Consider the following 23,467-nt stretch of genomic DNA (forward strand, 5'->3'; position numbering starts at 1 on the left):
CGCCGAATTCGCTTATGCTAGACGAACTAGGAGTGGCTGGCTGAGAATGCATTAGTAGCACTATAGTAGTGGCTAGCTGAGAACATGAATGCGATAGTTCTTCTAGCATTGGGCATTAGTTGAAACTATAATGAATGCAAGAACCTGAATGACCACTGCATTCGTATTATGACCGAAATTGCACTCAATTCACAAATCCAGAGCCTTAGTCACATTCAATAGTTTCTGTAGTTCTTTAAAACAGCTTAAGTCTGGCTTGAAATAAAGGGGCTGCATTATACATCTAATAGCTTGCATTATATGTTCATGTCCTTAGTCCTTCTAGAATTCTGCACAATGTAAATGCTTCTGAATCAAAGTCCCACAGTCGTTCTCTAAATAGGTTTGAATTCAAAAAAACCAACAACCAAAGAACATGATGTGTAACTTATGAAATAACGTTTTGCATTTGAGGCTATGCTAGATATTCTATTAGTCTTAGCTGAGCTATAAAATAAGTCAATGCTAATAGCAGACCAATAGTTTCGTCTGGAGGCGTTCATGCTCTCTGGGCTCCACTATACTAAACATTGGATTAACGCTTTTCAGAAGCTAAGAACGCTGTATGCCCATGTATCCGGTGTGTTATATATTTCAAAAAAAAAAAAAAAAAAAGGAAAAAAAAAAGGGAAATTACGCTAGCTCCAAAGCAGCTGAGGTGCCCATGCTCGAAATCCCCCGGGTTGTGTCAAAGCTGCTCAGGGTGTGCGGATCCGTGAGAACGCTTATCTTCAACAAGTCCAGCAGCAAGATGCAATTGCCTGAGACATCCCACTAACTCAACATGACCAATACAGCCTATAAGCAGCCAATGGACTATGCTAAGGAGTCGATGCAGGTCAGCGCCTTTGTTGAGTACCTAGTGTTGTGGTGGCTAGTGTGGTGGTTCCTGGGATATCGAGTGGAGCAAGGTATGGATTCTTATGTATATAAGAACACTACCCACCTTAGATTTTCTTGACGAGATAATAATCAAGCAACTTCTCTTCTCATCTTTCTTTTAAATCCTCTGGTCCAAGGTAGGGTTCTCACTCTGTATTTATGCTCGTGTAGCCTTAGACTCCCTGTTGTTATTCACACTGGAATGCTTATGCTGCATAAGCTCTTGCTTATTGCTAGGCTGGCTGTCGTTTCTTTTCAGAGAGTGATAGCGCTCTGTTTCTGGTTCACTGGTTATACAGCTGCTGAGCGGCACAAAGGGCTGTATCTGATATGTTTCTATAGCATTTATCATGCGACTCGCTGCCTAGATGCTGCCCCAGTGGTATGTGGATAAGGCATGCAACGAGGAACGAGATTTGGTCCTTGTCCAGCGTCACTAAACAGATTAGAGAAGGGGGTCTTTTTTAAAAATTGTTTCAAAGGATCTTCGGATTGCTGTAAGATAAGATAATAGTCTTAGAACTCGATCGAATCCTATTGCTAGATCTGGTCTTCAAATCTTTGTTGCTAGGATTTCCGCACGGTTGAGAGGAAGATTATAACATTAGCCTCGGAACCATTATACTCGACAACCTCGCGGAAGGGGGTGCCTCAAGGAAAGAAAGGGTCTTCAGAGTCTAATAGTACATAGATATAACTGTCTAATTTATATCTCTGTCATATTCAAACTACCATCTATGAATATGCTGAAAGAGTTACATTGATATTAGTACTAGATACATTGCTAGAATACTCGCGATCGCTGCTAGTTTAATCTTTAATTATAAACTATGTTATTTTCTACTACTCAGAATGATTACTAGTACTCTATAATCAGTTGATATTCTTTAACTAAATTTTGCGTGGAATCTTTGAAACAAATCATAATCTTGAGTATAGAGCTTCATCATTAAGAGCTAGCAATGCTTCTATCTTAGATTGAATATTCAGTCTTAATCAAATCCGCCGCGTTCTCCGCAGCAGCATAAACCGTCGTCTGCGTATTAGCTCGCGGAATGATGGGCATGATACTCGAGTCGACGATCCTTAGCTTGTCGACTCCGTACACCTTAAGAGCTGAATCTACAACGCCGCCCTTTTCACGAGGCAGCATAGTACAAGTCCCAACAGGATGGTTGTCACTGAGCGTTGTAGCACGGATGTACTCCTTTGCTCTGTTTAATGTGTCGACCTTTGCTCCATTGGGCCCCGGTTGGGCCCGTCGGCCGTTGGGCTTGAGGAACCCCGCTAGAGGTTCTGTTTTAGTAAGCACTTCTATAGCCATGAGGTGCTGAGCGAACACCTCCAGGTCGAGTGGATGGCTTAGATATCGAGGGTCGATGATCGGGTGTACTTCACGATCGCTGGACGAAATGTGGCAGCTGCTTCGCGAGAGTGGGTGCATGAGAGCAGCGCCCAGACTCATGTAGTCACCTTCGACTGGGTCGGCAGTCATACCCTTCTGTCGAGGACCATTGTGCAGGTTCACCTGCGCGGGGATGGCAAACAGTGCTTGTGCGAGGGCCAGTGAGTCACTGGCCCTAGGCCGTGCACAGCCTAGCCAGCCAGCCAACAGCCAAGCCTGTTGATAGCCTCAGATAGTTGCCCCTGTGGCTTTTCTCTTCCTTTCTCTTTTCTTCAGCGCCAGCAATACGAGCCCCTTTTGCCCTCGCATAGTGCTCCCGTGGCTTCTGACGGATTTTGCAAAAGCGAAGTGACGAACTTGACGTGAGAGCGTTCGAAGTCTGAAACGCTAATAACCTTCACTTGTGATTCCTTAACATATGAAAGTCTTGGGAGAGCCCGTACTCACACAACCATGGCATCCGTAGTCAGCAAAAGCGGGCTGCCGACTCTTATACCAGCTCATACAACCTACTTAGCCGACTCACACGCAGTAGCCCGTGCGCTCCTTAAACCAGCTGAATTAAGAGCGCTTAGAGAGATGAGTATAGCTATTAAATATTCCAGCTTTACTATATCCTTTCAGCTTAACTATATTCACATCTTCAGACCTCTTTTTCAACCCTAGGTTCTATTCTTCAGCAATTCTGCCAGAATCCGCCATACAAACCAGATTAGGTAGCTTGTGCTTTGTTGCTGAATCAGTTAATGCTGAGCTGTGCTGCTGATTAGCTATTTATTTCTAGAGTGAGCTTCCCATTTCAGACTTAGAGTTTCACATAAACCAGGATTTATGCATATCAAAGGTAGGAATATACGTATAGAAAATAGAATGCATATTGTTGCTGCAAATACTGCTATAAATAGCTTTATATCTTGTCTGCTGTTATGACTCATTCAGCATGCAGGTCATGAAGCAGGCTCCGCCAAACAAGGACCCAGGGATTAGGATCCAGCGATGAACAACCATTGAGATTAGATAAGCAGGAGTTAGGGTTGGATTACAATGGAAAGAGTGAGCCACTCACTGGATCATGGTGAGCTGCTTACTGGATCACAGTGAGCTGCTCACTGGATTACCAAGCTCCGGATCGAGGATTACAGTAAGCCAGGTGTTATAACCCATTCAGCATGCAGGTCACAGAACAGGCCCCACCAACAAGGAACCAAGTGTTGCAACCCAGCATCGGATAACAGACAGTATTACATAACCCAGGGTTAGGGTTGTAATAGAAGAAGGATCTATAGATCTGCTCGGAGATCCTCAGATCCTATCCTAAAGTCAAAGTATTCTCAAGATAGAGAACAGTTTTTTTGAGTAGGATGTAATGAGCACTGCAGCAATCCGAAGATTCCAAAGTATACAAAGGGTTTATGCTAACAAGAGCAGTGCTAAGTACAGGCCTTGAATACGGAAATACAACTGGGGTAACTGTGCAAGTGTTCACTGCCTTTGGAGCTATCAGAGTAGGAGAGTAATCTGATACTTAGATTGATAACTGAAGAGCTATATACTGAATCTATCTAATGGTAATGAACGTGTTCTTATATATCCAGCTCTTCAGTATGGATATGTTGGATAGCAATATATCCAAGTTATCCTGCTAGCTCTGAATAGCATATATCCGAAGCTATCCTTCCTGATTAGTTGTGCTTATAACTCTGATTCTGAATTAGGTAATCAATGCTTTGTTAGAACATTGGGTTCTTAATACCTGGTTCTTGTTACTCATAACCTGTTCTGTAACCTGCATGTTGGATGAGTTATAACATTATCTCCCTCCTATCAGTTGTTGTTCCAACGATCCTTTATAAGTATCCTAGCAAATCTTTTATGCATGATCTTGCCTTCCTAATCGAGATGTTAAACAGAGTTAACAAATCTTGTTCTCGTGCTAAGAAGACTAAACAAAAGGATTCCCTTCTCTCTTTGATCCTTACAAACGCTACTACCATGCCTTTCTGTTCTTTCTGCAAGGGTTGTGATATTCAGCTTTGTTAAGTCTCTGTTGAGAACTCCTCCCGCTGCGCTGAATGTGTTCGCTTGGGCCGCTCCCGGTACGATGTTCAAGGGCTGAGCGCAGTGGAAATTCGCTGGATAGGCGTTCAATACCAACGCCTGGAGGACCAACTCGAGAGTGCTGAGGAGCGGCTGCGTAATACTGCTGCAGAGATGGAATGTCTGCAGAGATAGAAACGTCTGTAGTTTGAGAGGATGATGAAGGCTATTCGCCGAGGCCTTTCCAGCGTGGAGGAGTTAGAGCGTGAGGAGGCTGAGGAGGAGCGAGCTCGTGTAGCTGCCAGGGTTTGTTCCGTGGTTGCAGAGGAGTCTGCTGCTGTTGCTGGTAATCCTTTCTTTGAGAGCTTTGACTGGAATTCTGTGAACGTAGGAAATTCAGTGGTAGATTGATTGGATTTCCTGAAGAGTAAGATTTCTGAGATCCCTGAGTCTCAGTCTAGGGCAGAGCGATCGTTCTAGATGCTGGTTTCCTTCTTTTTCCAATACTCAGCTATTTTTCTCTGAGCATTTTTGATGTTCTTCTGTAGTTTTCATGAATTTTCGCTTGCTAAGTAATCTTTCTACTTGATGAGGTATTCTCTTGTGCTATTTATACTTCTGTACTTGAGAATCTTCTCTATCTTATACTCCAATTCATTATTTTCTACTTCTGCTATATTATTCATTAATATTTCCTGTACTGCTGATTTTAGCAATGAAATATAAAAAACCGAATGTATTCTTATTCCATAGAATAATACTAATTCGTAGTTAACTAGGGAAATTTGTTGCAAGATTTTGAATAGTTCTAACTTCTTGTAATCGAGTTTATTGCTAGATCTAGTTATTTTGATGTTTTTCCGAAATAGATAGATCTTATCTCTTTTCTGTAAGATTGATTTCTCAATTCTTTTGGAGTTTGCATATTATATTATTTATTTCTGAATGAATTGTAATTCTGACTGAAGTTCTTTCTAAATCTTCTTAATCTTTCTAATCTTTTTATCTGCAGCTTCTGTATCTGCTTCTAGTAGTGCTTTATAGTAAGCTGTTGAATTATATTTATAGAGTATAAAGAATAATAATTTCTTCGTTATATTTGTATCTGTTGTTGTGGTGGCTAGGGTGGTAGTTCGTGGGATATGGAGTACAGTGAGTTAAGAGTTTTCATATATATAAAGAATATTACTCACTTTTCAAATTCTTTAGCTATAGAAAAAAAAAAAAAAAAAAGCATTCTTTCTCTTCCTTTCAATTTTAAACCCTTTGAATAGATCTAAGACAGGTTTTTCACTCTGTTCTTGCGCTTGTATAGCCTTAGTTTGCTATTCTCATCTGTACAAGCATGCTTGGGTTGCATGAGCCCTATCCTAAAGTCAAAGTATCCTTAAGGTAGAGAATAGTTTTTTTGAGTAGGAGAATTTTCGGCGCTAGCAAATGCAGAGATGTAATGAGCACTGCAGCAATCCGAAGATTCCAAAGTACACAAAGGGGGTTTTATGCTAACAAGAGCGGTGTCAAAGTGCCAAGTCCTTGAATACGGAACCGTACAAGTCTCAGTAAGCGATGCAAGTGTTCACTGCCTTTGGAGCTATCCGAGTAGAGAGTAATCGGATACTTAGATTGACAACTGAAGAGCTATGTACGATAATCTGTCTAATGGTAATGAACGTGGGATTATATATTCAGCTCTTCAGTATAGCTCGCTAATGCTCACTGGGGCTTACTGCTGTTCGGTGGTGCTCACTGAGGCTCGGTAAGCACAGATGAGCTCTTCTGATTGGTTAGCCTGTAACCCTAACCCTGGATTACGTAATCCTTGTGAATTGTCTAACGTTGAGTTATAACATCTGGTTCTTATCTGCCTGTAACCTGTTTTCGTGATCTGCATGTTGGATGAATCATAATATCATCTCCCTCCTATCAGTTGTTGTTCTTAACAATCTCCTGTAAGTATTCAGCAAGTTCTCCGAATGCGTGGTTATGCCTTCCTAATCGAGATATCGAATAGAACCTTAAATTCTTGCGTTGGTAAATCTTCTTCCTTTGTTCTTTCCAAGAAGAGCTTTGCTCGTTGGGAACGTTTCGGTTATATTAAATCCAACGGATACGAGATAATGCTATATTCTTTGTGTTTGGAAGAAGGGGTATTGTATAAGATGGTAGATAGGATAAAGAGTTATTCGCAATGCACCAAGCGGGATTGTTCCTGCAATGCAGATTGCATGCTCGTTTCTTTCTGTTGGTATTTCCTTCTGAATATCTTTCTTTATTAACTAAGACTTTTCCCTTAGTATCCCGGATTACTGATGAGTTAATCCGTATCGATGGATGCAAGCTTGAGGAGGAGGAGCGGTTGTTGGAATTTCAGGCTTGCATGAACGAATTGCTAGCTCGTTTGTTACAGCTGAAGAAGCAGCAACGCTTTCTTCAGGAGAAGGGGATAAAGCTGGTAAACAAGAGCTTGGAGGAGAAGGAGCGCGAGCGCATAGCTGCTGAGGTGCAGGCTGTGATTTCTGCGGAGCTCGTTATTGCTTCTGGAGGTTCTTCCTCTGAAGGTTTCGACTGGAATTCTGTAGATGTGAGGAATGCAGTGGTGGATTGGTCGGGTTTCCTGGAGAGCGAGGTCTCTAAGGCTCCTGAACCTCAGTCCGGGGCGGAGCGATTATCTTAGATGCTAGCTTTCCTTTTCCAATATTCAGCTACCTTTTCCTAAGCATTTTCAACGTTTTTCTTCAGTTTCCAAGAATTTTCGCTTGCTGAATAATCTTTCCATTTAATAAGATATTCTCTTGTATTATCTATGCCTTTATGCTTAAGAATCTTCTCTATCTCATACTCTGATTCATTATTTTCCACTTCTGCTGTATTGTCTATTAGTATTTCCTGTACTACTGATTCCAGCAGTAAAATGTGGAAAACTGAATATATTCTCATCTCATAAGGTAATGCTAACTTGTAATTAACTAGAGAAATCTGCTGCAAGATTTTGAATAATCCTAGCTTCTTATAATCAAGTTTGTTGCTGAGTCTAATTGTTTTGATATTTTTCCGAAGTAGATAGATCTTATCTTCCTTCTGTAGAATTAGTTTCTTAATTCTCTTGGAATTTGCATATTGTACTATTTGTTCCTGGATGAATTGTAATTCTAATTAGAATTCCTTTTGAACTTTCTTAATCTTCTTAACTCTTTTATCTGCAGCTTCTGCATCTGCTTCTTGCAGTGCTTTGTAATAAGCTGTTGGATTATATTCGTAAAGCGTGAAGAATGGTGATTTCTTCGTTATACTTGTATCCGCACTATTATAAGCGAACTATATAAGAAGCAATAGATTAACTTAGTTGTTCTATTTCTAGTTAATATAGTATTAAAAGTATTATTCGATAATCTGATTTATTCTTTCTATTTGTTTATCTATTTGCGGATGAAATGCTGTAGATATTCTGTAATATATTTCAAGCTGTTTTATAAGCGAAATTCAAAACTTTGAATTGAACTTTCTATTTCTATTGGAGATCACTTCTTCTGATGTACTATAGTTAGCAATAATCATTCTAAGGAATGCATATACGAGTTTCTCTGCTATATTGCTTTTCTTATAAAGAAGAAAATAAGCATACTTGCTTAGTTTGCAAATTACTATTAGAATGCTATTGTATTGCACTTTAATTAAGAGTTCTTATAAGAGAAATAGCTTAGTAATAAAGTTTAGATTAATAGATTGCTAAATAGTTATAGATACTAGTAAGAGATACAGTAGTTTATAAGGCTTATATCTTTCTGCTTTATTCTTTTTGCAGCTATTATATTATTATAGAATGCTCTTAATTCTTTTCCTAAGATCTGATAAGTTCTAATATCTTTTGATATATTTATAGATTGCTTTAATTCTCTAATATCCATATACTAGTATACTATATACATTCTTGATATAATTATCTTATTCATCTGAAGTTATTAATTCTGAATTCTTTTCCGAGAGTCTTATTCTGAGAGCAGCATTCAGTTCTTTGTATACATTAATAAGATTTTCCAACTCGTCTTGGGCAAAGATGTTCTGTATGTTCAAGGAATCTGTATCTTGATAGTTTGATCTTCTGCTAAGAGCATCTGCTTATCCGTTCTCTGAGCTTTTGCAGTATACAATCTTGAAGTTGAACTGTAAGAGGAATTCTGCTTATCTAACTTATTGCTTATTCAAAATCTTAGTTATTATAAATGTAATCAGATTCTTATAATTCGAATAAACTATAATTGGATATTATATGCTAATGAAGTAGTATTATTACTTCTTGAAAGCTTTTACTATTGTTATAAGTTTCTAATTAGGAATTCTGTAGTTGATTTCTGAGCTATTCAACTTCTTTGAGAAGTTGCTTATAATTCTTAGATATTCTTAGTTATCTCGCTAGCCAAGTTGTTCTCCGAGTGCATATTCTAATGTATTGATCTCAACTTCAAAAGGTTTATAGAGATCTGCTTTATATAGAATTGGCTCTGAGGTGATGTACTTGATGATCTTATTAAAGGCTTTTTGTGCTTTGGGAGTTTATTCGAAAAGCTGTTCTTTTTTGGTAAGATTTATAAAGGAATATATAATCTAGCTATAGTTCTTAATAAACTGCTTATAGAAATTGATGTATTCAAGAAAAGATCTAATATTCCTAATATTTCTGGGAACTAGCTAATTTCTGATAGTTTCTACTTTATCTTTCTATAGCTTAATACATTCTGGCTTGATTGTAAATCCGAGATAATTGATCTTTTGTATGTGAAAGTAACTCTTTGCAGGTTCTATAAGAAGTTTTGCATCTTGAAGCGTTTGCAATACTGTTTTCACATGTTCCTTATATTCTTTAAGTATTCGAGAGTAGATAAGAATATTATCAAGATAGATAATAATGAACTGATTCAGATGCTTGCATAGAATGTAATTGATTATTTCTTGAAATGAAGCTGGAGCATTCATTAAACTAAAGAGCATAATCAAATATTTGTAGTATTTATAGTATATTCTAAAAGCAGTTTTTCATTCTTCTTCTTTCTTTATTCTAATCAGATTGTAAGCTTCTTTTAGATCTAGAACTGTAAACTATTATGCTCCTTGCAATCTATTTCATAGTTCCTTAATAAGTAGTAACAAGTATCAGTTCTTGATTATAATATTATTGAGTTGCTTATAATCAATATATAGCTTAAGCTTACTGTTTTTCTTAGATATAAACAGAATAAGATATTCTGCTGATAATTGTAATAATTGTATATATTCTTTCTTAAGATTCTCATTAAGATATTTCTAAAATGCTTCTAATTATATCTTGTTTAGTTCATAGATAGGGAAGAATTTGGGCTATTTTCCTTCTTGTAGCAGGATCTTGTAGTTGTATAAGCTGTATTCTAGCAATCCTGTATCCAATTCTTTCTGGAACAGTTTCTTAAACTTGTAATATTCTCGTAGTATGTTCGCAAGTGTTAGTTCTGATCTCTGTACTATTTCTGCTATCTGGAGGAATAGTAGGTACTGTTGAGCATGCTTCTTTTCTGATAGCGTTTTTGGTAACGTTTTTGAGAGCTTTGAGCATTCGCTCCGGGCTGGATTGAGCGCTTGAAAGCCTAGTTTCGGAGTTTTTCCTGTGTGGTTCTACAATTCATATTCTGAAGCTTTTCCTTGTTGCTTCGAAGCGAACTAACTTGCTAATGAACCAGAACTAGGGCGCCGTCGCCCTCGAAAGAAAAAGAGATAAACAGCTGCCGAAGCAATGAGCAAGGGCTCGTGCAACCCAAGCGTGCCTGTGCAGATGAGAACAGCAAACTAAGGCTACACAGGCGCAAGAACAGGATGAAAAACCTGTCTTAGATCTGTCCAAAGGATTCAAAATTGAAAGGAAGAGAAAGGATACTTCATTATTGCTTATAGCTAAAGAATTTGAAAAGTGGGTGGTATCCTTTATATGTATGAGGATCCTTGATCCACTGTATTCCATATCCTACGGACTACTACCCTGGCTACCACAACAGTTCTCCCCCAGCAACTTTCTTCCAAAGTTGCAACAAGTCCAATGGTATGCTAGGTCTGATCAGAAGGAGATGAAGTAAAGAAAGAAAGAATTTATTGCAAACTGCTAAAGGAAACATTGCAAATCAAACTATCCTTCCAATTCAACTCTTATATCTCTCTCTATTGCTTAAGCTATTATTCAAATCAATGCAGGAGTATTAGTATTCATCTTCAGTTCATTCGTAATACGAGCACGATTTGGATAGATTCTAATGCTAATCTCTTCTCTATTTCTATCTGCTTTCAAACTCTGCTTAAGCAGCAGCAGCAGCAGCAGTTCTCTTCTGATTCTGCATTCTTATTCGACGAATCCTTTCGCAGTCTGCTTCATACATATCCATCTTGATAGCATAATCGAATTCTATTCAGTTCAGAGAATCTACTGAGAGCCTGATAAGATTAAGGCTATGAAGCTTATTCCATAGAAGCATATGAAGCTTCTAAGATCTATCAGGAAAACTGAGAAGCATGATATTGCTGCTTCTCAGTTTCTAATGCAATGGAGCTTCAGTAGTACGTTCAAGCCTAGCTGTTTGCTGCATTGATAGATTGATTATCGGTTCTGAACCGACAAGCGTTTCTCGAGATAAAGAGGAGTAAGGATTAGTAGGAGTTTCGAATAGGAGTTAACTTAACTCTGAGCTGATATTACATCCTTTTGATAAATGCAAGATTGGGCTAGCTGGAGCTGTACTCTCTCGGAACTGTTATCTTAACAGAATTAGGCTAGATGCTTTACTCGCTCTGAAATTCTCTAGAGCAAAGGCTAATATATTTCTTCTCATTCTATTGAAATCGCTTTTAATAGATAGTTCAGGCAAATCTGCAACTCTTCCTACGAAGAAGATAACATTCAGCTTGTAGATTATATTCAGTACTCCACTAGCTTTCACTTGTACAGCCTTGTATTCTTGAAGTAAAGCACTTCTTCTTAATAGCTGATTAGGATATCGCATATAGTTGCTGTATCCCAGCTCATAGGAGAAGGCTTAGCAGTGCAAGCTCATTATAGCCATCTCTATACCCCATTCTTTCACATTTTATACAATCTCTCTATAGTTAAGATAGAGAGCTTGCTTTCAGTCTGAACAGCTACTAGATGATTAGTAGAAATCAGTAGATTCCAGGATTCGAAGGCGAAATAGTTCGATTGCATAGAGCAGAGCTGCATTCGAATCGTTATTTAGCAGTATAGTTAGAACATTCTCAAAATCCCAATCCCGATTAGCTCCAGTACTTCTGAGCTAACTATTCAGATAGTACTTGCTTGCATAAGCTAGTAGGATATTGCTGAATTTGTATATAGCAATGTAAAATCCTTTTTCAGTCTTTATATCGAGCTAAGACAGAGCATAAGCTGAAGTTGCTATTGTTGTGGTGGCCAGGGTGGTAGTCCGTGGGACATGGAGTACAGTGGGTCAAGGGTCCTCATACATATAAAGGATACCACCCACTTTTCAAATTCTTTAGCTATAAGCAACAATGAAGCATCCTTTTCTCTTCTTTTCAATTTTTGAACCCCTTGGACAGGTCTAAGACAGGTTTTTCACCCTGTTCTTGTGCCCGTGTGGCCTTAGTTTGCTGTCCTCATCTGTACAGGCACGCTTGGGTTGCATGAGCCCTTGCCCATTGCTTCGGCAGCTGTTTGTCCCTTTTTCTTTCGAGGGCGACGGCGCCCTAGTTCTGGTTCAATGGTGCGGTGAGTGTGGACTTAGCTGTTCAGGCTGGTAGCTCAGGGCTGTTTGCGTCACAGTTCGTGAGGATCAGTAAGAGCAGCAAGTTTACCCTATGGACGGGCGCACTCTTTTTCCCTGCTGAGCTCTTTTATTTTCCTTTATCTATCACGCTTACACGACAGGCTGTGCATCATGTCTGGACTCTGGGTCATGCCTGAGACCTCTCGTAAAGGGGAGATGGGTGGACAGAGGAGGAGTGGTGTGAGTTCTGGTCGTGGGCTGGTGAACGATGCGTTGAGCCCGCGGGCCAATATTACGAAGAAACGAATTCCTTTTTCCAACATTTCCCACATCAATCAACGATCCTACACAGAAGCTGATACAGCTCAGACCTGTACAGGCTGCGGCGGAAAGTTTAACCATGTCGGATGTGGGTCCATGGTTAAATTACAGAGTGGGATGCTTTTGGTGGATGGTACTCTGTGGAGAAAAGTGGCATGGTTAACAAGGTCTGTGCTCCTTGCGATGGTCCGATCAGCACGCTCTACCTGGACACGTCTGGCCACATTGATCCTTTGGATCAAAAGCTTGCTGGTTGCATTATCCCAAAAGCGAAGGACACAGGGAGGTGAAGATGAGGAACCGTCAGTGCACACGAGGAATAGAGGTCGAGGATTACGACGACATCATCCGATGTCGAACTTTAATCGACGCCTTACACCTGGTCAGAAATGCCTCCATTGGTTGGCAGGACTATTGATAAAGGAAATCCCAGTGCAGCACAGAACAGCCAACTCAATCCCTTGTTGTTCATCACAAGACAGACCTCATGCACGCTCCACTCACAGACTGAACCTCCCTCAAGCACCTGAACCCCCTCGACCTCCACAGTATTGTCTTCCGCAGGATACGGAAGGCATTCCGGCTGTGGCGCCCTCAACTCAAGGATCTCGAACCAGAAAGCCAAAGAAACATCGAGGGAAGCGACAACCAGGAAAAAGGATAGCTTCTTCATCTGACAAGTCTCCTGACCCAACCCCGAGCTCGTTTGGTTCCTCTGCGAGTGGACAGTATGGATCTAACTTCCGGTTCCCTTCCCATAGCGAACTCGCTGGTGGCAGCTTGACACTGTTTTCTCGGATGGAAGTCTCATCATGGCTGAAGCGTTTCGACTGGTGGCGTCAAATCAAAGGCATTGACGACACTCAGGCGCTCAACTTCATGAAAGGCTTCTGTTCAGATGCAGTCGTTGCTGGGAAAGTAGAGAGATATACCACGAGTGCCAAGACATGGGGCGAACAGAAGGACCGACTGTTGGTTGCATATCAGCCCTGGGATCATCTCCAAGCATACACACCTGAGCAGGAGCGGCTGAACATCATCAACAACCGTTTCATTACTGATGCTGCGAGCTTGTGGTCATTCGTTGTTGACTATAACAACGCTCTTACCCGTCTCAAGATCAGGGATACTCAGCCTATTGCTGAGGCTTGGATGAAACTCCTCTCGACTTGGATCAAGCGTCTTCGAGCTGACCACGGTATTACCGCTGAGAAGGAGGAGACTCAAGACTAGCTTGCATCTGGCGCTGCAAATCCTCAACTCCATCAGCAGGCGCAATTCCAAGCTCCTTTGGTGCCACCACCTCAACCGATTCCTGACCAGGCGCGACCTGTGCTTGTTTCTCAGCCGACTCATGGTTTCCCCAATCACCCGCCAGCTCAGGTTGGGCAAACTGGGGGGACCATTGCACTACCAACCTCCTCAGCACTCAACCGGCGAATGGCAAGGCCAGCCTGAAGCAACTAAACAGATCCTGAAGCCCGAATCTGTCCAGAAGCCCGAGCAGGGGTTGAACCACTTGGCATCTCTGATGGAGCAACTTCGCATCGATCAGATTGCAATGGCTCACTCTTTGAGACTGCAATCTGAGACTCTCAGACAAACCCGGGATGTCTCATACGATCAGACCAAGGCTCTGCGGGAGATCTCACAGCTGATCAGGCGCCCCCAAACCATCTCTGCAAGGAATCCCCTTCAAGGGAGCACAAACTCTTTGCAGATGAGCACTGCTTATGCGAGCTCCTTGGCGGGGTGAACCAGACAACAACACCCTCGAGGTTCGGGAGATGGACATGAGCGACGACACTACATTCTGGGTCCCAGATATCATTGGCCATGATCCTATACCTGGTCAACCAAGTCCAAACCCAGGAGACATAGATCTGACAACCGAGACCGATGATAATGTCAGGGAAGAAAATAATGGTGGAGACGACGGACGTCTTACACGGGCAAGGGAGAAAGAGAAGCGAGAACAGGAGAAAGCGGATAGAAGCGGGATGTTTATAACAATTCCGACCAAGTCTGCCTTCTTGGCTCGTGGGGGAGGCTGATTTCTTTCTATCCATATTTCCTTTGGTTCGCAAAACACGTTTTCCTTTTGTCTTTCCTATGTTATCTCGTGTGTTTTGCTGGGGGAGGAGGGACGAAGTGTCGTCTGCTACCACCCACTACAGAATACTATAAAATCACCCAAATTTTAAAAGCACCCGGTACAGAGCATGTTGACCAGCTCTGAGACCATTTCACTATGAAGACCGCAGCTGCAGAAACGCAATGTATTGGAATGCAAGGCATGAAAATGCAAAGCGTTGAAGAACGCCGCAACCTAAAAGAACTCCTTCCGACCCCTATGCCAGCTCACCTCGAAGATCGCCAGCCGGTCCAGGAGCAACAATCCAGCTGTCAATGCAGCAAACGGCCAGGCCTGGTCAGACTACTGATGTTCCATTGCACCGAAGATTGAGAAGCAGCAATATCATGCGTTCTAATCTTCCTGACAGACCTCGGCAACCTCATGTGCCTTTGTGGAGTGAGCTCCATAGTCTTGCTCCTGTCAGACCCTCAGTAGGTCTTGAGAATTGGACAGGATTCGAGCATGCTATCAGGATGGATGTGTGGAGAGCAGACTGTGAAAGGATTGAACGGACGGTGGTTCAGAATAGAGAGAGGGCCACTGCTACTGCTGCTGCCCGGGCGGAGTTCGAGAACAGACAGGGACGAAGGGAAGGTCGACATTAGGATGTATCCAGATTGCGCCCGCGCTGCAAACAGATCATGGGCGGATATTGGTAATACTGCGTTGACTTGAGTGAGGACTCAGACAATCAAACTGGGTGCAGAGGTCGGATTGCGAAATGGTTTGGGTTGCAGTGCTTCCTTCGACAGCTTGCGATGGATTCTTTAGTTCTTTCTTTTCCTTTCTATCTGACCAGACCTGGCACACCATTGGACTTGTCGCAACTTTGGAAGAAAGTTGCTGGGGGAGGACTGTTGTGGTGGCCAGGGTGGTAGTCCGTGGGACATGGAGTACAGTGGGTCAAGGGTCCTCATACATATAAAGGATACCACCCACTTTTCAAATTCTTTAGCTATAAGCAACAATGAAGCATCCTTTTCTCTTCTTTTCAATTTTTGAACCCCTTGGACAGGTCTAAGACAGGTTTTTCACCCTGTTCTTGTGCCCGTGTGGCCTTAGTTTGCTGTCCTCATCTGTACAGGCACGCTTGGGTTGCATGAGCCCTTGCCCATTGCTTCGGCAGCTGTTTGTCCCTTTTTCTTTCGAGGGCGACGGCGCCCTAGTTCTGGTTCACTATATTAACTAAGAAGAGAATTCATAGATGCTTCTATCTAGCTTTATATCTAAGCAGATCCTGCTTATTAAGAATATTAGAAGAGCTAGATGGATAAGCTATTAATGAAATACGAAGACATCTCATCAAGAATACATCTTATTAGTTATACTGAGCATAATGATGAAAAGCAGCTACAGCATGCTGCAAACTAATATCTTGAGAGATTCCTGCATCTAAGAATCCAACCAGATCATAGATATCGAGAAGATATCTGAAAGAATTAGCGCTGAAGATCATAAGCAAGTATAACTTGCAAGGGAGTAACTCTGGAAAGTACTTCTCGACGAGTCCTGCTGCTAGATAATTTTCTTCGTTCCTTAGACTGAAGTAGAGCGAACAACTCTTGATTACTTCAGTTGAGTATAGCGCTCTGGGAAAAACAGTTCGAAAGCAGTAAGTCTTGATTATCCAGTCCTCTTAGCTATGCTGAATAGATAGGAACAGAGAGTACTTGAATTCGGCTATTGCTGCTGAATTGAAAGAAAAGTAAAAAGAAAAGAACAGCTTTATCGGAAGATAAGCAATTGTGAGAAGGATTTGCAAAGATATAAAATCAAGAAACTGAGAGAGTATTAACTGAGAAAGAAAGATAGAGAAGAATGCAGCTTCAGCCTAAAGATCTATTAAGAAAAATAATGTTATATAAGCAGAGTAATTAATAATTTGCTCTGATATTAGTATATAGATCTAGAGCAGCGTTGATAAGAAAGAAAAAGAGTATATATATGCTTGAGAAAAATAGTTATAAAAAGATTGAAGGAGGAAGAAGAATAGCTAGCTGCAAGTATAGATGAAATAGCTAATTTATCTTATCTAGCAACTACTCAAGTAATTCACTGCTTTTCATTTATTACAAAGCAAATAGCTTTACTCTTAGCTAGATAAAAGCTGTTTAGCAATAGACTGGATAGAAGATATAATAACTCAGTTGAATGTATTTATTACTCATTGCTATCTCATCAATCTTCAGCAATCTGTTTAATAATCTCTCCCTCAGTTCATCTTGCCTTTTAATTCGTTCTTTGCACAACAACTTCTCCTTCTATCAACCTTCTCTTGCCCAGCTCTGCAATATGCTCAAGATATCTCGAATTATTACTAATGCTGTTTTCTCTTTGCATATAAATACTGCTTCTCAAGAGGTTAATAAGGTTTGAATCTGATTTTCTTCTTCAGTTCCTTCTTCTTAGAGCAGTAATTATTACTAGCTCAAGAATATTCATATTAACTTCCTTAATATTACAAACTTCAATACTATCAAGGGAAACCTTAGCTTGATATACGCTTCTTAAGATATTCAAAGCGATATTATATTTTAGAACAACTCACTGCTAAGCTCTAGCTTTGCTGCTTATTTCGCAAGGCTGAATAATAAGAATTCTATCAAACTAAATCCTATTGTGATATATAAAGCCAGTTAGAAGCTCTTCAGCAAGTATCTTACCTGCATCTTCTTCCAATCTAAGCAAGTAAATTCTCTTCTCATTCAATTCTATAATTAGCATAATCTAGTTCCTTGCAATTGCTGCTCTCATCAGTATGCTACTGCTTGCATGCCTGTTCAGAGATAGCAGATCAATATCAACTAGCTTTTTCTAGAATGCATCTTAATAAAAAGCTTCTTCAATAGGAAGTACAGCAACTGCATTTATTATACAGAGTCTGAGTATAACTATACTAAAAACTTCTCTTATATTAAAGAGTGCAGTATATAAATAAGATTTCCATTCTGATATTCTTAATCAGATTTGAGCATATACTAATCATTATTCTTCTTGCAGCATTAGCACTCATTTTACTAACTCAGCTTTCAATATATAATTAAGATAGATTCTCAAATCAACTCCAATGCTAATATCAAGCATATTATTAAAGCTTAATACAAGCTTATACAGAATAAAGATATTGTATATAATCAGATTAAATAAATTCTTCTTATACTAAGAAAATAATACTTACAGAATACTATAAGTCTTATAACTAACTATAGTTGCAATACTTAAGGAGATTACTGCTAACTTTATCTGTATAGATTAGCAAGAAGAGTATTGCTCCTTCTGCTTCTAAGAAGGGAGTATCTGAGTCTAAGCAAGCAGCTTTATAATCTATATCTCGCAGCAAGAATAAAAGCAAGAGCAAGGCTATAATAGGATCTTGTATTGAGAAACGAGCTAAGTTTGTTTAGTTTTAAGATTCTTTCTCTGTTTTTGATAATAATTCTTTAGCAGATAATATGGATGATATGAATCTAAACAGGATAAGAAAAGAGCTATTGAATAATATTTATAAATATTCTGATAATAAGAATGATATATAAAAGTAAGAGATTTCTATAGATTGCAGTGTTTCTTTAGTACTCTGCATTTTTTATGCATTGCATTCCAATATACTGCAATTTTTGAATAATGAAAATAGCTTCAGAGCTGATTAACATGCTCTATGCTGAGTGCTTTGAAATTTTTAAATGAATTTATAGTATTCTGTAGCAAGTAATAGCAGACGATACTTCGTTCCTCTTCCCTTAGCAAAACATATAAGATGGAATAAGAAAGATGAAAAGAAAACGTATTTTGCAAACAAAAAGAAAATATAAATAGAAAGAAATCAACTTTCCTTATAAGCTAGGAATGCTAATTTAGTTAGAATTAGTATAAACATCTCACTTCTATCTGCTTTTTTCTATTCTTATCTCTTCTTCTCTGCTGCTCATATGAAATATTTACTATTACTAATTCCATTTCCATCTTCAGCATTATCATCTACTTCAGTTGCTAGCTTAATAATCTCTGAATCAGGACTGGTTTAGCTAGGCATAAGATTGTGCTCAATGATATCTGAAATTCAGAATGTAGCGTTGTTGCTTAAATCTGCTTTCTAAATTTCGAGAATATTATTGTTTAGTTCCTTTCGCTAGAAAGCTCTTATCGAATCCAGCTTTTCTGCTAATAGTTAGCTAGATTGAAGCTCGATATCTTCTTTTCAGAACATGAGCATCTCGGGTTCTCAAATGCTATTCATATTCCATACGAACTTTTTGAGATTAGTAGCTGAATATATATCTTTTAGCAGAACTCCATCTGTAGTCTTGAGCTTATAAGCATGTTTATCTAGAATCTGAGTAATTAGATATGAATTCTTTCACTTATAAGAAATCTTAGCATTGCATAAGTAGCTCATTTTTTGAATATAATTATAGATAAGCACAAGATCTTTAATACTCAGTTAAGATTTTTATATTAGATTCTGCATTTAACTTTTAGCTGCAATCTTTTAATAGTATGCCTAAACAGCTTTAATTGCTTTCTGTATATTATCTTCCTTAGCTGCAATCATTTTCAATTGCATTTCAAATGCTTTCTGAGGGGATTAGTTTTCGGTTTATATAAGAACTCTTTACGTTGGGATTTCAGTTTCAATTGGAATAAGCAGCTTTCAACCGAAAATCAAATAGAAGAAGCTATATCTATGCAATTAGCAGATTATAGTTTTTTCAGCAAAAAGTGCAAGTTTCAAGTATTGCTTCTATTTTCAGAATTGAATATTAGCTAGCTTAATAAAAGCACTTGCTAAGAAAAGATAACTAGCTTCTACTTATTCTTAAGTATGGGAATTGTAACTAGAGATCTGGATAAGCAGGATTTCAAGAGCTTTAATAGTCTTTGCTATCTCAGCCTTGTTTTCTGATTCTCTGTTAATAGTAATTTTGAGAAAGCATCCGAATACAAGAATAATCTCTTCCAAAATAAACTTTCTTATTTCTGCAGCTATAGCTTTCTTAAAGGATCTTGCAAGCATATAGCTGATCAGATCACAGCAAGCCTTTGCAAGATATTTGTAACTGCTATTCTCAGCTATATATTGAATGTTAATACTGATTCTTGTAAAGGATTAACTTGAAAGGATTGGGATCACTTCTTCCTTTCACATCTTTGAATCGAACTTTGCATACTTCTTGCAATCCGAGATAGCATTAGCTATATCTGTTCAGAGATCTCTTCAGTAGTAGAATTGCTTGATACAAGCTACTGTAGAATCTTGATCTCAATATTCAAACTTAGTATAACATTCTCTAATAATTCAGCAATGAAGATCAGAATCATCTACTACTCGTTAGCATAGAAGTTTCGTATTAGTGCAGCGCTACAGAGCCTGATTAAATACTTAATGCTTTAATGCCTTTACTATGAAATTCTTACAATTCTTTTTGAAGAGTTTTGATAGAATAATCCTGTGATATAAGAACTCTGCATACTGTTTCAACTATTCTATCTATTAAAGAATTGGATTTAGCAGTAGTATTAGATTAGCTTTATCTGAATTTATGCTGTTAAGCTGAGCATTATACTAGTTCTCAATATTGTTATCTTTATCTTCCTTAGGTAGCATTGAGTATAGAGATTGAGAAAGAGCATTAGCTATAGGATTCTTTAACTCGGGAATGTATTTGATAGTAAAGTTAAACATCTTGATTACTGCTATCCATCTATTCAGAAGAGTACTGAGTATGTTATTCATTCCTCTATTGAATTAGTTTACTAGAATGTAAGCATTGATTTTCAAAATGAAATAGCAACTATAGAGATGCTGCTGAAGAGATTGTAAAGCATAGAGAATAATGCAATACTCCTTCTTAGTAGCATTGTATTTCTGTACTATAACTATTCAGATTCTGCTAATGAAATATGCTAGCTTTCGTTTATCTTCTACTATTTGCATTAATGCAGCACTTTAGCTTAATAAGCTTGCATTTATCATAAGAACGATCTTTCTAGCATTAGTGCTATAATTAATTGAAATGATAACTAAACGAGATGTGAATATCCGAATAAGTATAGCAATAGCTTCTTTCTGTTCCTTTTCCCATCTCTATACAGCATCTTTCTTAAGAAGATTATAGAGTAATCAGGCAATAATTGCAAAGTTCCAAATTCAAGCTGCATAATAAACAATCAGTTCAATGAAAAAGCGGATATTCTTGATATTCTTGCATTCTATTCAGGCTAGAAGCTTTTCTACCTTCCTATTCTGAGATTGTTGTTCGCTGGAATCAATAATATAATCAATTATATCAACTTTTACTTAGCACTATTCTAACTTAAATGCTGAGATTATAGCTCCAGCTAGCTCTGCATTTATAAGAATCTTGTTAAGGTTTCCGATATGCTTAGCAATGTATCTATACACTCCGGAAAGGCTCGAAACCTCTTTATTTCCATAGATTATTGTAGAATTACAAATAGGAATGTTATCAAGAAAAAGCTAGCATATATAAGAAATAAGATTATACAGAAGTCTAACTATTATCCTCATAAACTGAGCAACAGAGTTAGTAGCATTCTGGAATAGAATATATATCCTGAACAAGCCTAAAAGCATTGAAAAGATCATTATATCCCTGCTATTAGGATGCAGTTGCACTTAATTGTATTTGAAAAAGAAATTGAGCAGTAAAAGAATCTTGCATATAGCAAACTCCTCCAAGAATTCATCTGAAGCAGGCAGCATGAAAGCATCCTTAAAGCTATACTTATTATACTTTTGAGCATTATTAATCAGATATAAGCTACTATTCTTTTTGATAATTAGAAATCAGTTATTTCTATATAATATATAGCTTTCTTCAATAATTTTCCGCCTGATATATTGTTTTAGAAGCTCTATTAACTTTAGCTTGAGAGCATTAGGAATTGGAATGTGCTTCGCTTGAAAGATCTCGTAAAATACAGTTTTGATTTCTTGCAAGAAAGCTACTTTCTCAATAATCTTTCCAATCTCAGTAAAGTCCTATGCAAAAGCTTTGATCCTGTTTCTTAATATATATTTGAACATTTCCTTCTCAGCTTTAGAAAACCCTTTATAGTTTTTCTCTTATATAGCAGCTCATTAATCAGATCTTAGATGCTGATCAGAATTCAGATCGCTGAATTTGGGTTTAATCTACTCATCATATTTAGTAAGCTTTGTAGATTGCTGAGCTCGTTTCATCTTCTCAATCTTAGCAAGCTTCCACTCAATCATTCCTTCCAGTACTGAATTATTAGGCTGAGAATCATTAATTAGCTTGATCTTCTTATCTTTGAGCTTATAAAGAGTATTAATTAAGCTTAAAACATCTTTTCTTTCCTTCCCCATACAATGTAGCTAGCATAAATAGCGCTAGCTGCTATGCATTCCATACAAGCAAAACCCTTAAGTTACTCCTTTCTCATTTACTATAGAGCAACCCTTCTTCAACTTTCTTCCCATCAGTTCTACTATTAACTCATTCATAACAGCTGCAATATCTCATTCAGATATAAACATCACAGCTGTATCTCTCTCCTCCAACAATACCCACTCTGGAACGACTTCTCCGCTAACAGCTCTGCATTTCTTAGAATAGCTGCTAGCACTCAGTTTTTTGGTATGGTTCTGTATAAACTCTTCCCTTCAAGGAGTTTCTGATTGCTGATTGTAGTAATTAGTTGTACTTCTCCAAAAGCGAAGCTTGTACAGAGAAATCTGGGAATGGAGTAATTAAAGAAAAGCTTGATTTGCATTATAAACAGCATTTCTAATAGTATAGAATGATTTAGCAATATTAATCTGTTATTAATAATATAGAATATTATCTGTTTAGAGAAGCTGCTATAGAAAATATTAGTTTTAAGAATTTTAATAAGTGCTATATCTGATCTATTATATATGCATAAGATAATATTCAATGTTAGCATATAAGATAAGTGTATGCTCGAATACAGAGAGAGAGCTACTAAGCTTATTTCAGCATCTGTATTCAGCATTGCTTGTATAAGTTTATTCTCTTTATCTTCCAGCTGCAGAGAAATGTATGCTACCGGAGCGATGCTCCTATCTCGGATGCTGCTGAGAGCAGTTATAGAAGCTGTTACAGAAGGAAATGAGAATTTGTTAAAGGTTCGAATTATGTTAACAGTAAGCTTGATATAGCTAGATTTAGCAACAAGAGATAAAGCTTGAACTGCAGATAGTTGAGCTAGTCTCGAAAAGTATTCAGTAATATTCCGAGTATTGATAATCTAATTATTAATAAGTTCTTCAGATTGGGAAAGTATTGAGATTCCGGATTTATACTGCAATGAATTAGCTAATCCAGCAGTATCTGCCTTATATAGGTTCAAGCTGGTTTGATTATTGAGATCAATAACTTTTCAAGCTTCAGAGCTGACTTCTTGAAAACTATAAATCAGATAAGCTTCTTATTTTAGTAATATAATTATTATCTTCTAGCCTGAGATCTTTAACGAGTAGTTTAGAAACTAATTCAGAAGCTTGTTACTAATAGCTTGAATTGTTAGCTCTCTGTTCAGACTGTTGGATTGCTTGTTGGATTTCTCTAGTCCAATATTCCCGAAATATATAAAGATCTCAATAGTTCTTATACTTGCATTTCCTTCAACCTCACCATTATCATACCTAGCCTTCCCAATACAGCGCTTCTTTACTTCACCTGCATTTACCTGAGCTTGAACAAGCCTAACACTTACAGCATTAATGCTAAAAAGCTTTAGTAGATACAGTTCAGCTTAAGCTGAAATAAGATATAACTTTCCTACTTAAATCTTACTAGCATTGCTAAAGATCTCAATATTATTGATCCTATACTAATTATTGCATCTAGGAATGGAATCAGTTTCTTTTCATAATATCTT

General features: G+C 38.3%; 2 protein-coding genes across 2 annotated transcripts; one reads left to right on the top strand and one right to left on the bottom strand.

Moving 5' to 3' along the window:
- Positions 1–1,894: 1,894 nt before the first annotated feature.
- On the bottom strand, positions 1,895–2,416 carry M406DRAFT_268448 (glucose-methanol-choline oxidoreductase; the record flags this gene model as incomplete). Its single annotated transcript, XM_040917942.1, has 1 exon — positions 1,895–2,416. One exon carries the CDS (start codon positions 2,414–2,416, stop codon positions 1,895–1,897), a length of 522 nt encoding a protein of 173 aa, XP_040772185.1.
- Positions 2,417–12,925: 10,509 nt separating this feature from the next.
- M406DRAFT_358511 (uncharacterized protein) lies at positions 12,926–15,571 on the top strand. Its single transcript, XM_040923918.1, has one exon. It carries the CDS (start codon positions 13,240–13,242, stop codon positions 13,672–13,674), a length of 435 nt encoding a protein of 144 aa, XP_040772186.1. The 5' UTR covers positions 12,926–13,239; the 3' UTR covers positions 13,675–15,571.
- The last annotated feature ends 7,896 nt before the right edge of the window (positions 15,572–23,467 follow it).

The sequence above is a fragment of the Cryphonectria parasitica genome (genome assembly GCF_011745365.1).
Source record: "Cryphonectria parasitica EP155 unplaced genomic scaffold M406scaffold_9, whole genome shotgun sequence".
Classification (NCBI taxonomy): Eukaryota; Fungi; Ascomycota; class Sordariomycetes; order Diaporthales; family Cryphonectriaceae; genus Cryphonectria; species Cryphonectria parasitica.

Excerpts from the sequence above, each read along its gene's own strand:
- M406DRAFT_358511 (XM_040923918.1), top strand. The coding sequence starts at position 13,240 with ATGGAAGTCTCATCATGGCTGAAGCGTTTCGACTGGTGGCGTCAAATC.